The 16,742-nt window shown below is 37.2% G+C and overlaps 1 protein-coding gene across 3 annotated transcripts in view; it reads right to left on the reverse strand.

The window, feature by feature from the left end:
* Positions 1–16,742, reverse strand: part of LOC124167593 — a 141,616-nt gene that overhangs the window by 39,967 nt on the left and 84,907 nt on the right. For all 3 annotated transcript variants that reach the window (XM_046545573.1, XM_046545572.1, XM_046545571.1), the window contains exon 2: positions 2,088–2,207. In XM_046545573.1, coding sequence (XP_046401529.1) covers positions 2,088–2,207 — 120 coding nt within the window. The remainder of the gene's footprint in view (positions 1–2,087; positions 2,208–16,742) is intronic.

Genomic DNA, 16,742 nt, shown 5'->3' on the forward strand with positions numbered 1-16,742 from the left:
TGTATTATCACGCTGTAGTAAGTACAAACAATTTTATCACGATGTAATGAACATTAAATACAAACAATTTCATGATGTAACACAGTGTTTCATTGATTTCCCTGTATACCTTATAGGGGTATTAGACTAAATATTACACACATATTGCTTGGAAACTATGGGTGATACAAAAAAACTAAGGTCACGTTTGGATCCGGCACATAAAAATCTATAAAGATCAGCTATTAAAATAAAAAAGTTTTCAAACAAAATTTTTTTGTTGGCCTGTGTAATTTTTGTTTTACATTACCAAAGAAGACAGGTGAAATAAATAGGTACATCACGCGGAAAAAATATTTTTTTAATTCTTACAAATACCCATTTGCTGGTTCAGAATTTTCCGGGAGGACAAATCAATCACTAAACACAGCAAATAATATTTTATCCCAGAAAAATCTCAATTATAAACGGTGCAAACGTTATCCGTACTCTTGAATCTGTGACTCTAGCAAATTCGTTTGTTAACTGAGCTATCAAAGCTTATTGTTGATCGCAATAATTGCCGTTATGTATATTCATCTGGAGTACACCGCCTTGAAAGGATAAGTTCCTTTGCGATTTTCAATTACCGAATCTAAAATACTGCTACAACCAGAGGCGCAGCTAGGAATTAAGGCTAGGGGGGGTTTAGGCGCAATTTCACCTGGGGTGTGTGGTATACCAACCAGGATTAGCGGGTGGTGCGGGGACTCTCCTCCAGGAAATATTTTAGATAAATAGTTCAAAATGGTGAGCTTTATGGCTTTCTGAGGGATATTTTATTAATCCTTACACTCTCCTATTAAGTATATTAATCAAATTAAGTAAAATGGATTAAACTTAAAAGTTTCACTCAGCCCTGGGGAGGAGGCAAATAATAATAATCATGATTAATTGTAATAATTATGCATACATTAATATTTAACTGAAAGGAATTTATCATTTTCATTAAATTAAATAAATGTTTTAGAAGTACAAGCTATCGTTGAGTTTGTCGCAAGCTAACCACGGATTGCCGATTCCTATCGCAAAGAACTCAAGAGTATCAAAAAACCCCCCTCGCTGGGCCACTGCTACGGAAAATATTTAACTGCAGCCACATTTTTCTCCATGTACAAGAGGTGGAAAAAATGGTACCGCAAAGGATAACCGAATCATTCTCTTTTCCGAACTGACCAAATTTTAAGAAGCAGCAGCCGGTGGAAGAACATTCATTTTTACCTAGTGGATAAGAAACAAATTTTAATGTAAAACATCGTGTGTTCTAATTTATGCTTGCCAACGAATTGATGTTAAATTGTAAATTTGATTGTAAATTTCCACGCAATTTTAACATTCACCGACCCCATTGTGTCATTGGTTTAGTAAACAAAAAAAATGTAATAAGTAAATAAAACCGGGTCGACATAAAAAATTGAGTGGAAGTTTACTGCTGTCTTCTAATATCATCCCATGGATATTGTTAATTTCCACAAATTTTTGCCGGATACTCTGTGTTATTACCAGTTTCGACTGTATAGGAACGATATTATTCCTAACTTCTGTTCACCGCATTAAAAATCTCCCCGCCTCACAGTGGGCTGAAATCGAAAAAAGCTGGACAAAACCTCAAGAACGATATTTTTTAGTGCGGAATTTGAAACTTTGCACAGTTGTTTTCAATACAATAGTGCATTTTTTGACGCAAACTGTTTTTAATCGGTAAATTTTTTAAACAAATTAATTGGCCTCAAATTTGAACAAATTGCGCATAAATTGCCATCATTGAATTTTTTTCGAAAATCAGCATGTTAAAATTAACGCCACACCATCTGTAGTAAATCTATAGAAACAAAATTTACAATTAAATTATTTGGTTTATTATCGCTAATTATTGATAACTTTCACGACCCAGTTGTATTATTTATGGTCGATACGATACAAAATGGCGGACCCTGTTTTCATCGAAATTTTGTGTTCATGTAGGATTTTAAAAAAAGGATCTCCGAGTTACCTCGAGATATTTACACTACATATACAACAAATCATATAGAGTGTGATACCAGAAGTACAGTACGCTCGTTTCTTACCTGAGCAAAGGGTGACTCCGACGAGAATTGAAGCGATCAATGATGTCTTCCCATTGCCCTCCCTGAAGTAATGTAGGAACTCGAGGATGAAGATACCGAAGGAATATGTGACACCATCGGCTGCAAGTGAAAAAAAAGAGAAATTGTGTATTAGATAACATTTTGATTACGCATGTTAGATAATGTTCTAAATCGAGAAAGGAAATTGTGTAAACACATTTTTATTGTGACCATGGATTGCCTGCTTTCATTGTTGATCGAATCATAAATTTCTGGATGCATGATCATAGGGTAGTTTCCTTCATCAAAGAAAACGTAATGCAATGATTACGATTACTTACCCACCATTAGTTTATTCATAATATTCAAATTATTTGGTTTTAGAAATCCCAGTTTAGACGTATGGCAATGCTCAATTTTAACCTCATTTGAAAAAGGCCAGATTGGCGCCCATGCGAATCCACTCCCCTTGACGTCACAGGGACCTAGTTTCTAGATAGGAGTTTTACATCGTCTGAGATTGCCAACGCATGCATGAGGCACAGAGCTTAGGGAAACATGTCTTAATAATCACCGATTGAAACTGCGTGTGGCCGGAAAGTTTCCTTCGTTTGATAAGGTATCAATAATCCTTATTTAAGCCAAGCGCTACCTGCTAGCAGTGCACTCTGCTACCTGCTAGCAGCCTGCATCGTATCAGCTCTCAAATCCTCGCCCCAAGGTCACCCCACAGGGCGGAAGCGGGAACCAGAATGAGGTCACACGGACTTTTCACGGCATTCATACTTAGCCGTCGCGTTTTCGCGCGCTTGAAAATTTTTACTTTTAGTTTAATCGCGAAAAATAGGTATCGTCATTCAAAAATCTAAGAGCGTGAATTGCGTACTACAGGAGTAATATTATTTCGATTTAGGCAATAAAAAATAATAGGAAACCACCCTATTGAGCCTTAAAAAATTGAAGGGCGTTGAAAGATACCAATAAAATCATGAAGAGAATAAAAATAAATCAGTTAAGCAGACAAGACAATCACGGTCAATTAACCCAAACATCACATTGAAATCTCAAATTAATATCAGCTTTCTAAGTGATTTAGATTGATTTTCGGATCAATTTTACGACTGCGATGATCACAACGCCATTTGAATTATCGCACCATCAATGATACGAAACTCACCTTTAAAAGCGACTCGATGCCTCCATTGCTCAATGTCCGCGTAAATTTGAAAGAATGCACCTGAAAGCAGTGCACCTAATATTTTGACTCAAACTTATTTATTTTAATGTCGCGCTTTATTATAAACATGTGTCGTTCGAATTTATGGATTCCATTATTTCGAGAGATGTACATATATTTCACGATTTGAGCTTTTTGATAACGGATTGTTCTCAAGAATATCTCATGATTCAATTATGTAATTTCATTTGTCTTGCTGTCTTATCTTTCGTGCTAGAATAGATATTCATTCTTTCAAATTTACGCGGTCATTGAGCAATGGAAGCATCGAGTCGCTTTTAACCCTTAAGTAGGCGCGTGGGGTCTTTAAAGACCCCATGGGTGTAGCAAACGCAATATTTTATAACAAAAATTGCTTTCGAAGTTGACCTTTTCAGTACCTTCCTAGGATACCTACATACAGCTGATAAATAAAAAACCTCTATTTTTTAATGGATCAATTTCACGCAAAATAATATTTTTAAGCATTCGGGTCTTTTTAGACCCCAAGCGCCTACCAACGTTACAAATGTAGTGTACCAGGGAGGCCAGGTGGTGCGTTCGTCTTCCTTGTACGCTACCCTCCTCTCATTTCTAACTTAAGTGCTGGTCATGAGATCATTACTTAACCTAATAGTGGGTTCAAATTTAATTAAAATGTAAGCAATGTGACGCTACGAAGGCCTGCAACATTGAAGATGGAATGGTTAAGTTATATCCAGATCAAGTAGAATCTTGCGGAGTCAGAGGAACACCGCGCGCTCTTTCTCGTGTATTACAATTTATTCATGGAAGATTCAAAAGCGAGGAGGGATAAAATCAAACCGACACATTGTAGAAAATAGGTGCTTTACTTTGAAAGAATCCCCTCACCCCATCATTCCCTCATAACCAACCGTAGGCTTTTAGATGACCCCCTCCTCCTCTGATTTAGTAAGGTAGTTTATGCTCGTACCCATAACTACTTCCTCTCTTACCGTGAAGAGAACGGTGCTTTGCAGGGGAAACACTTCTTGAGTGAACAAGAAAACTGTGACTGTAGTTGAAGCTTCCTCGGAGTAACTCGGGAACCCGCTGATTTTTCTTCTTCTATCCAGGGTATGTATATGAAGCGCTTGTTCATTTATGATACTCTTGATTAGATTAAATAATATTGGTAATTTCCACAAAGAAATCTTTACTACGACCGATTTCGAAGTGATACTTCATCATCAGGAAAGATTTATTTGTGGCAAATTACCAGTATTATTTAATTATTTTATTTCACCACATCACGCCTGAAACGACTCTTTTTTACTCTTGATTAGACTCATTTCTTATTTGTGCTGTTTATTTGTTATCAGTTTCATGCCGGCATCGAATTCGACATATATCCTAAAAATATTTGAGTTTGCCCTTCGCGGACAAGATGAATGAGCAAGAGGAAGGAGAAAGAAACCGCATCCTTGACCTTCTTCGGGATATCCCCTCCGAGGATGAAAGAGATTCTACTGCTTCGGAGAAAGAGGATCATCTTAGTGAGTCGGAACATGATACGGGGACAGAAGAAAGTGGTGCATCTGATGATGAGGTGTGTAGTGCCAACGACTCTCCCAATAGGTCATCCTCATTAGATTTTGTTGGAAAAGATAAGGTAACGCGTTGGAAAAAGCTTCCACCTTCACGCAGAGTTAGAACCCCACAAGTGAACATTGTGTCTAGTTCGTCGGAACCATTACTGCAGGCAAAAAATGCAAAAACCCCTATCGAATGCTACAGACTATTTTTAGATGATGCTACTGTAAGTATAGTGACCATATGCACAAATATTTACATCTCCCAGATTGCTTTGCTATTCAGTAGAGATCGAGATGCAAAATTGATTGATGAAGAGGAGATGAAGGCTTTCATAGGTCTTCTTATTTTGTCAGGTTCCATTCGTTCTGGACATCAAAATATCCGTGATTTATGGGATAGAGACGGGTTTGGAATCGAAATATTTTATACTATGTACAATGAGTATGAAAAGATTTTTGTTCCTATTGCGTTGCGTCCGCTTTGATGACGTAAAAGACAGACCACAAAGACGTGAGCATGACAAATTCACTGCTTTCCGTAATGTTTTTGAAACTTTTACCTCTAACTGTGAAAAATATTACAATTTAGGAGAGCTAACTACAATTGATGAGCAATTGGTTCCATTTCGAGGTAAATGTCCCTTTCGTCAGTTCATCCCAAGCAAGCCGGCAAAATATGGGATTAAAGTTTTTACTTTGACGGATGCCAGATCGATGTACACAAAGACTATGGAAGTTTATCTTGGAACACAACCAGAAGGACCTTTCCGCCTGTCAAATCGGCCATGCGATGTTGTGAAGCGTTTAGCGAAAACAATGGCAGGCACTGGACGAAATATTACAGCTGATAATTGGTTCAGCAGTATTCCCTTGGTACAAGACTTGTTAGAGAAAAGGATAACATACTTAGGTACCATGAGGAAAAACAAGGTTGAAATTCCGCCAGAATTATCTAACGCTAAGCAAAGAGCTGTAGGAACTAGCATTTTTGCCTTTCAGAAACACTTGACACTCTTATCTTACATTCCGAAGAAAAACCGGAACGTTATAATGATTTCTTCTATGCATCATGATGCTTCAATTGACGACAGATCAGGAGAAATGCGTAAGCCTGAAATCATTACTAACTATAATTATACCAAGTCAGGAGTGGACACTAGGGCGGATCGCAAAAATCGATTTTTTTCAAATCCATCTGGCCCAATGAAAAAAAGTTGTGGGACCGATCAAAAATAAGGCCTGAAAAATTTGAGACCTGTACGTGAACCCCTGACCCTCGCTCAAATGCAATTTAGGGGGGGAAGGTCAAAATTCGAAAAATATAATATTTTATGATCATTCCCTATAGATTTTGCCGAGTTACTGCCCTTTTAGGGCAAAAATTTCGTACATTTTGACGTATCTGCCACCGTTTAGCCACAAAATGCCTACTTTGAGTCCGCATCCGCGAAGAAAATATTCCAACGCCCACGCAGCGTCGCGGATACAAGAGCCGCAGGCCGATCCCCTCCCCTCCCCGATCGCTTCTACCCCTCCCACGCCTCCAATACAGCAAAATTCATCCCGCGCATGTTGTTAGGAGGTCGTTTATCTTTGATAATATAAATCAGAAGATGGTAGAAGGTAAAAAACGATGCGTAGTGAGATGACTTGTCCCGTATTTGGCGCCTCGTCGGCGTTAAACAAATCGATGTTACCAACTTTCAGAGAAGTGATGAAATATTTTTAGATCTGCGCACGCAGGAAAGGAGACTACGGTCTATGAAGACGCCTCTCGAGTGGCTATGAAGGTGTACGAACTATGGTGACGCGCTTCTCTTCCATTATGAATGTAACTAAATGGATTTAGCGGTACCACAGGAAGTACTAAAACTTACGGAAAATCGTAATAGGCCAAACGTAGGGTTTAACGTATTGAAGTATAAGACTCAAAAAATTTTAAAGGAACATTTTAAATGATGCGATATTTTTGCGTGCATTTTTTTAAGTGCATGGAGGAGCTTAAGGTTCCCCCAATGAAGAAATATTTTGAGAAATAATCTGACGAAAAGAAAGATGGTGGCTGCTGGATTGAACCCTAAAGAAACTCGACAACTGAGGAAAAAAGGGAATCGTAGGAGAGCTTTGAGTCATCATCGTCAAAACTCTTACGGGAAAATAGTATCAAATATTTTCTTCATCAATTCATCCGAAGAAAATTAAACTGGCGAGAAATTAGCCGATTTGTATCTCTACTTTCCGCATGAAATAAACATTAAGGAATATAAACTCAAATTGGAACTTCTTCGGGGAAAATGCGTCTGCCAACTGTGATAGAGGTATACGCAAGAACCAAGAAACAGCAATGACCTTTCCCGCAACTTAAGCTGACGCAAAAGTCATAACTTCGTAAGATATATCAAAGCTAGTGTACCAGAATTACTTACGTAGACAGAAAAAGATTCTAATTACTGTGAATAAGAAAAGAGAGGTGTCATCAAAGGGCCTTATTTTATTGGAATGAAAGACTATACTCTTGTCTGATGAAAAAAGGGAAGAGGACTTATCAATACAAGTTTAGAGGGGAATGTGTGGTGTTAGTTGAAGAAACAGGGTCCCACTTTTGGAGGTTTGCCTCCCCCGTCGGAGGATTAGCAAAAGTTATAAAATCTGCGATTATCGATTCCTTTCCGAGTGAAAATTAGATACACAGAATCAAAAAGGATTTGATTATGATGGTACCAAGCGAATACCGCCCAAAAAGGAGACATCATACCTTTGCTATAAGCATAATTCCAACACCCCTTGCAGTGTGGGTAGACTCTTCTCGGGATTCCCACCGGGTTAATTTTTCCATAATGGCCAACATTTCAAGCTCCGACTGGGGGCTCATCCTAACGGATAAATTTTGTTGAATCCGAAAAGAGTTTACCCACATCATTCACCGGGAAAGCATCAAGTCGTATTTCATCCCTTACAGTGGTCTATTTGCTAATTGCACTATGTTGACTTGGATTTGCGACATAAACGTTGGGAGGGTAATCTAGGGACCCAATTTGCGTTTCTTCAAGGATGCGTTTGGCGACCAATCCGAGATTTTTTTAATTGCTGGATTTTAATATCGTCGTAAAGGACTACCCGCTGATGATATATTAGAGAGAGACTCCGGTTCCTTCGGCTATATCTGAGCTTAGCGCTGTGGAATTAAAAACTCTATTGATGAAAGTTCAAATTTGAATTTCAATATTCCTTTTATTATACATACGGACGAGAGATTCGCGAATAAATTTACCAAAACTTTGTTGACAGCAGCAATAGACGAGGAATGACACTTACATAAGAAATACAGACTGGAAGGCAGGTAATTGAGTAATTCTTTCGTGATTGTTCCTCACTGGACGATGCTGATACATCAAATATTAGTAAGACTAACGAAGAAAGACGCACTTGGTGTGAATTTTGGTGCATCTGGGACGTTCGAGAGGGGGGCGGGGAGGGTACGCCGGCGGCCTTCACCCTTATTCATCCATTTAGTCACAGCTGTCGGACAATACCGGAATAGAAGTGCATAACCTAAGTTCCCAAACCTTCAAAGCCACTCGAGAGGCGTCTTCATAGACCGTAGTCTCCTTTCCTGCGTGCGCGAATCTAAAAATATTTCATCACTTCTCTGAAAGTTGGTAACATCGATTTGTTTAACGCCGACGAGGCGCCAAATACGGGACAAGTCATCTCACTACGCATCGTTTTTTACCTTCTACCATCTTCTGATTTATATTATCAAAGATAAACGACCTCCTAACAACATGCGCGGGATGAATTTTGCTGTATTGGAGGCGTGGGAGGGGTAGAAGCGATCGGGGAGGGGAGGGGATCGGCCTGCGGCTCTTGTATCCGCGACGCTGCGTGGGCGTTGGAATATTTTCTTCGCGGATGCGGACTCAAAGTAGGCATTTTGTGGCTAAACGGTGGCAGATACGTCAAAATGTACGAAATTTTTGCCCTAAAAGGGCAGTAACTCGGCAAAATCTATAGGGAATGATCATAAAATATTATATTTTTCGAATTTTGACCTTCCCCCCCTAAATTGCATTTGAGCGAGGGTCAGGGGTTCACGTACAGGTCTCAAATTTTTCAGGCCTTATTTTTGATCGGTCCCACAACTTTTTTTCATTGGGCCAGATGGATTTGAAAAAAATCGATTTTTGCGATCCGCCCTAGTGGACACTGTAGACGAAATGTGTGCGACGTACAGCACTGCGAGACGTTGCAAACGTTGGCCATTAGTTATGTTTTTTAGGATTCTAAATATCGCCGGCATCAACGCGCAAGTAATTTATATGTCCAATAATGCCGAACGTAAGTTGGTTCGGCGGTTATTTCTGAGAGAGGTTGGTCGAGAACTCGTTCATGCACAGATTAGGAAAAGAGCAGCATGCAATTCTGTACCTAGATCTCTTCGTGAGAAAGTTTTGAAACTTTCAGGGTCAACATCTTCGGGGCACAGTGAGTTTGATGTGAAAATAAGAGCTAGGTGCACCATTTGCCCTAGAAATATGGACAAAAAAACAAACCAATTTTGCAGCCGCTGTTCAAAAACTATGTGTTTAAAACATATGAAAACTGTATGCCCTCATTGTTTTGATCATTTAAATGAAAATAATAAATGACTTGCTTAAAAATTTTCATTGTTTTTGAAATTATTGCTGTAACCCTCCGTATTAGTACAGAGTATAAAGTTTTATGTGCAGTATATATATATATATAAATCCCTTCAAATTGCGATTTGAAAAAATATGTTCTAATAATTAAATAAATAAGAAAAAAATTGTTTACATATAACATAATTCTGAACAATTGATATTTTGATTTGAATACATCTTTAGTCGATAATGAACTACTCCCTAGATGTTAAAGTATGATATTAAGAGATAAAAAAGTGAACATAATTCGACATAAACATTTGCTATATAATAACAATATAAACTATTTCTTTCAGCAAAAATTATTAAAATAATGTCTTTAGAGAAAAATATGTTGCATTAAAATGTTATGTACCGTTTAAAACGTTTGTAAATGATAAAATACATGAGTTATGTACCCGCACATAGTGAAATAAGCAAATAGAAGAAAAGAGATCATATTAATTAGCTCAACAAATAGGAAATAATTAAAGGTACTTAAGTCGAATTATCCAACATTCAGCATCTATCGTAAAATATAGCAGTGTAAAATTAAACAAATTTGGCGAAGTTATAAACAATTCCGCATGGGGTATTAAACGACCCCACGCGCCCACTTACGTCACAAAGTGAGGTGCGCCTACTTAAGGGTTAAAGGTTAATTACGTTTCAATGATGGTGCGATAATTCAAATGGCGTTGTGATCATCGCAGTCGTAAAATTTCGGGTTAAATATATGATCAAATTTTCACAAATGAATGCCAATGCTTATTTATTTGTAATTAAGTGGGCGTAACACCCTTTGGATAAAATATTTTATTAATTTCATGATGATTAATTTTTTTGCCGTTTAAATTATTTTTCCACTGAAAATGAAATCTAAGCGAACACATTATTGGTTGAAATAATTTTGCTCATGACACCTAAAGATACTTAATATTTATTTAGTTTGCGATTGAATTTTATCAATACATATTTCGTTTCCTCCTTGTAAATATCTATTGGGGACTTATTGTCTGTATTAGTACTCATCATTCATGCTATACCTCGAATATTATCCTCTGTTTTTAAAGAATGATAATTTTTGTGTCCTCAGTATATGTTTGTGATCCTTAGCCACTTATTTGTTTAAGTTGTTTCTAAGAGTTAAGTAACCATTTGATTGAGTCTGATGGACAGTTATTTTGTCTAATTTTGAATGACTCACTATTTATATGGAACACAAGTGTTCAAATTGAGAGTTTAGTGACCGCTTCATTCCTCTAAAATGGTGTTGAGCACGCAACAGTTTCCTTGCCCGCATGATACAAGCCTCTTTCTGAGTGGTAGTAAAAAGTGGGCCGGGTCATGGAGACAGTGGGGAAATAAACCCTCTTATGTCAGTTCACTGTCATTCTTTCGAATTGGGAGAGTAGATTATTGCGTCAACGAATTCCTTCTGTATTATTACTCTTTTCGTCGAAGGAGTTAGTTTTGTTAAAAAAGCAACTCTCGCATGAAGCGGTTTTCTTAGATTTTCATGCAATTTTTCTGAATTATCACGCTCCAGTGAAATGAATTGCCTTTCTAAATGACTCCATCACGAATGTATAATGCGTGTTATTGTTGACAGCGATAGAAAAGTTATGTTATGAAGTTGACCAATTTGAATAGCATATAGTTACGCTGTATTTGCTTACGTATATTTTAATTGTGAAGTTTTTTTTTGGCAAATATCGCTTCTCTAAGTCCGAATAACAATTATTGTTTAACCTGGATGTCTAGCCTTGTTTAGTCCTGGATATCTGATGACTAGTCTTTGTTCGTTGTGACCGCGGATAGAACGTATTTCTAAAATCGTGAAAATTCTTTTTCTAAAGTGAAATTTATTTCACCACTGATTGATAATACGAGCACATAGAAGTATTTTATGCTAACATGCTGATTTTTTAGGGCAAATACTTGCCATCACTTTTTAACGCCAGAAAATTATATCATTAGTTTCATATTCCTGCAAATTTTAACGTAATCCAACCTTTATTGAAACATTAATTTTTTCAGTGACAATCTTTTTTGTCGAAGGAATCTCACTATTAGATGTCTAGAATTCTAGACATTATAGTAGAAGATATATTCAAACAATATCTAGAATTAGGGAAGGCCCGTTTTACTGGTAACTGTATAGAGAGCGCAATATATTTTTTATTTGTCATTCGTTGTTAAGGTTAGTAAAATTCTCTCTCCAAAGTATTATTCAGCAGGATTATTTGTTTTCGTACTATTCTTGGTATATTTAATTTTAATTCCTAAAATTTGCATATTCCAATTTTTAAGTTTCTGTTTCTTGATCTCCTTGATGGTGAGTGAAAGTTTTGATTCGCCAGAAATTCGACTTGACACGCAAAATTTCATCAACAAAAACTTCGAGCTTCGAGCTTGGCAGGTACTTAATTGAGCTTACTTCAGTCTTAAAAAATACTTATGCTTGGTGATAAAACTCTTGGATTATGACACCACGTCAATGTTAGTGTAATTAATACTTGGGAAATATTTATGATTAAAGATCGTATTAATATTTAATCGAAATTTAAGGACTGTTACCTACTTAAACCCTGCGATTATTTGATGAGTAATCTCTATTCATTAAATTTTATAGTGGAAGTAAAATCAAAACTTTTTAAGGTTCACTATTATTTTAATATGGGCAAGACCCGGGTTTAGTAACGTTGTTAATTCTTCACCTGAAGATAAAACCACGTTACGAAACCCGGGTCGTACCCATATTAAAATAATAGTGAACCTTAAAAAGTTTTGTTATATTACTTCCAATATGGACAGGTTTCACAAAGTAAAGACTTAAGTTATCGGTAATATTTTATAGAGTCAAAAAAATTGTCGTGATGGTTATTCATTACGTGTGTTTAAAAGGGGAGAATTGATAGTGTGTTTTGTTTAAAAAAAAAGGCAAATTGAAAAGAACATTAAATATATCACAAATAAATGGTTATCTACGTGTTTGAATATGTATGAATATATCGTTCAGAATTATTTTGCTACAATTAGCTCATTTTTTGATAAAATAGACCGCTTCAGTTTCTTTTTTTGTGTTGTTTCCAATGATGCATACAACTTTGTTTTTTAAATTCCTCAATAAAATGAGAGAAAAGGTAATTTTGCAAAAGGTTATTATTATTTTTTGATTAGACAGCCTTGTCTTCATGCCCTTTTCTTCTTTGGCCTCCGTTCCTTTTATGTTGGCTAAAAACGAGTCCTAAAAGTTGAATTTAATCTAAGATCCATTCTTGTCATGTAAACAGTAGTTTTAATTTCATCTCTTATTGAAGTTAATGAGGGTTACAATGCATGGGGAAATCGAGGAAATATTTCTCTTCGCAACCGATTCTACTTGGCACCCATGGTAAAATCACGCCTTATTCAGAGGGCAAGGGTGTTTTTGGCCGGAACAGAAAATTCAAGCCATCTCCGATAAGATAACTCTAATTTTTTATTTATATTTTTTTACATAACTTCTTTATTTGCCGTCTCACCTACCTGGTAGATAAGAGGAATACTACTAGCTGGGTTTTACGAAATTGAGGAAATTGAAGCGATTCTATAACTTACTCCGTGAATTTCCGTGATTTCCAAATGGGATTACCACGCGCAGTTCACGTAAGCCGGTATCTTCATTTCAAAGTGTCATCAGCGTTGATTTTAATCTTCACAATGAAAATCCATCAAACTCTTATTTACTGATAACAGAGCCATTTATCAGTTACCAAACGTCACTGACTGTCAAATCTATATCCAATCATTAAAACGAATGTTGTAGAACATAAAGTAAAATGCACTATTGTATGCGAATGTAATTTATTACATGCTAAGCTCTTATGCCACCATGAGTCAATTTGGAAATCTATCACTGCGGAAATTCAACTTTTCCAAATTGTGGTTAAATACATGGAAAGAAAATATAATTTTTTCTAATTTGTACAATATATTTATGCTGCTAGTTCCGTTCAATCACCGTTCCCGCAAATAGCATGTGAACTGACACAAAATTAATATATAGTGAAACCAGACCTTAAATAGCATTTTAAGCATTAAAATGTGATAATAAGTTTCAATCCATAGTAAGGTTTTTGACGAGGTAAACTAAAATTTTATCAAAATGCCTTAAAACCGGATGCACGAGAACACTGAGAAATTTCTCTTTCCGCCGAGAGGATCCGCCCAAAGTCATTAGTAATCTCATTTTACTCTCCTCGTGATAACTCTCGCTTCTGCTATTAAAGTTTATTTCTCTGGTTAATAGGGTAGTTTCCTTCATCAAAGGAAACGAAAGGCATTGATTGTGATTCGTTACCCACCATTAGCGTATTCATAATATAAAAATTATTTGGTTTTAGAAATACCGGTTTAGACGAATGGCAATGGTCAATTTTATCCTCATTTGAAAAAGACCAGATTGGCGCCCATGCGATGCCACTCCACGTGACGTCACAGGGACCTAGTCTCTATACGAGTAGATAGGAGTTTTACATCGTATGAGATTACCAATGCATGCATGAGGCACAGATCTCAGGGAAACATGTCTCAATAATCACCTATTAAAACTGGCTAAGGTCGGAAAGTTTCCTTCGTTTGATAAGGTATTAATAATCCTCATTAGAGCCAAGCGCTACCTGCTAGCAGGGTACTCTGCTAACTGTTAGCAGCCTGCATCGCAGCGGCGCATACATCCTCGCCTCAAGGTCACCTCACAGGGCGACAGCGGGAACCAGAACGACGTCACACGGGCTTTTCCCAGCATTCATACTTAGCCTACGCGTTTTCGCGCGCTTGAAAATTTTCACTGTTCGTTTAATCGCGAAAAATAGATATCGTCATTTAAAATCCTAAAAGCGTTAAATACGTACTCCGTGAGTAATAATCTTTCGATGTAGGCAATAAAAATAATAGGAAACCACCCTATTCTTAATTTCCCAATTCTAAGGGGATCGGGGTGGTATGATGGCTAGAGTTCCTACCCAGATGGTCCGGATTCTAATCCCAGCGGTGGCAGAGACTTTTCGGAGACTGCCCGATCCCTGCTTGAATGTTGTGTGGAGGACATTTCAAGCGCAACACTTCGTCCGTCAGAAGGGACGTTAAGCCGTGGTCCCCTTGGCGACTTTCGTTAAGAGCAGGCTAATACCGACGCCGGGTTTCTCTCCACCCTTACTTTCATATCCTTCCCTCATGGTGCAAATGAGCTTAGCTGTCAGTCGCCAACTCCAAATAACTACTTAATATTTTAATATAGTGCGACTTTTATATTATCCCATAAACTCTCAATCATTTATGAAAAGAGCTGATATAATGGTGTCTTATTACCCCAAATTGGCCTCAAATATGTCGGTTACCAATTTTTTTTCCTCGAATCTTGTTCGCGAACCTACATAGTGGTATTTCTTATTCATAAATTACACAGGCCAACAATGAAAGAACTTTTTTACTGAAAATACCTTACTCTTATGTTTTTTAAGCTGCTGAATCCAAATGTGATGGTTTTAAATTTGTATCACCCACCATTTATTCACATTTTACAGTTAAATTTATGAAATATAGCAATATTTTTAGAATTAAACAGCGTTTTTATAGTTATAATAAAATTGAAAAAGTAGGTATAATGAACGAAGATAAAGGGGATTACTGTTTGTACTTCACCGAGAAGTTCAGCAAGCGATTCATCGCAGAAAAAGCTACACAAGAAGCTTCAAGGAAAAAAAGCGAAAGAAAAGGTAGACCAATTCCAGTTGACAAGTGAACCCTGTATTATCACGCTGTAGTAAATACAAACAACTTTATCACGGTGTAGTGAACACTAAATACAAACACTTTTATGATGTTACACAGTGTTTCATTAATTTCCCTATACCATGTAGGGGTATTAGAGTAAATATTAAATACATATTGCTTGGAAACTATGGGTGATACAACAAACCTAAGGCCAGGTTTGGATTCGGCACATCAAAATCTATAAAGATCAGCTATTAAAATGAATAAAATTTTCAAACAAAATTTTTTGTTGGCCTCTGTTATTATGCCGCATACATACCATGAAACAGTCCGGAAAATTATGAAAGCATCCTTCATGAAAATTAAGCGAATTTCAGCTTGATATTGCTCGTGTTAAAATAAATAAAGCATTGATACCAAATTAGATTTCAAAGGAAATAATAATCTATTAAGATTAATTGGTGAATAAATGAGTTGAGAGATAAAAACATAGGTAAAAAAATGGATAAATATATTGATAGATGGCTTTCTTTGTAGAGTCTTAGGTATTTGTATCCTTTGAATACTTACTCCTAAATGATCTGTGCCTTTTTTTTCTTCTCTTTCTAGATTAACCTGCGATTCAAATTCATCTGCCGCAGACATGAATCGTCTGCTGTAATCATCACATCATCTTTCTTGCTGCTCATCATCAAGAGTAGGAATTATAATTTCGCTCTTCTATTGTTCAATTCAGTTTGAATAGTGTTTTGTTTCCATAAATAGCAAAAACAATTTCCGCACAAAAACTGACGAATTTTGCAGAGATTCTTGATGTTGGATTTCCTCTCCTCAGGGCCTTTTAGGGCCGTATTCGTGGCCGTCGCCGCAGGATTAACGGCCCCAAAAGAGGACCCATCTTCTTTTCTCGTATTTTCGGCAAATCTTCGCCTCCATGCTTGAAAAGCGTTTTACCAACGAATTGCAATCCCCTCACGAAAAATCCTGCGAAGAAACTTGGCTGAGTCTGTACTACTGTCCGATCTCCGAACCGGAACGTATCACTGCAAAAGAAATAGAAGCCATCATCCGAACCCTCAAACCTAAGTCAGCCCCGGGTCCCGACAACATTCCCAACAGGCTCCTAAAAAACCTACCTCACCCAACAATCCTACTCCTGCACCGTCTCTTCAATTTCCTCCTGTCTATTTCCTATTTTCCCACATCGTGGAAAATGGCGAAGATCATCATGATCCCCAAATCCGGAAAACCTCCCACCCTTTCCTCCTCGTACCGGCCAATTAGCCTCCTCAACACCATGTCGAAGCTCTACGAGAAAATCATCCACTACAGACTCTGCCAAGTTCTCCTCACCGAAAGCATTATTCGTCCGGAGCAAACTGGATTCCGCCGGAAAACATCGACTGTCCATCAAATAGTCCGCCTTACTGAAGCCATCACTACCGGATTCAACCAGCGCCTG

Source organism: Ischnura elegans, chromosome 11 (assembly GCF_921293095.1).
Source record: "Ischnura elegans chromosome 11, ioIscEleg1.1, whole genome shotgun sequence".
NCBI classification, from domain to species: Eukaryota; Metazoa; Arthropoda; class Insecta; order Odonata; family Coenagrionidae; genus Ischnura; species Ischnura elegans.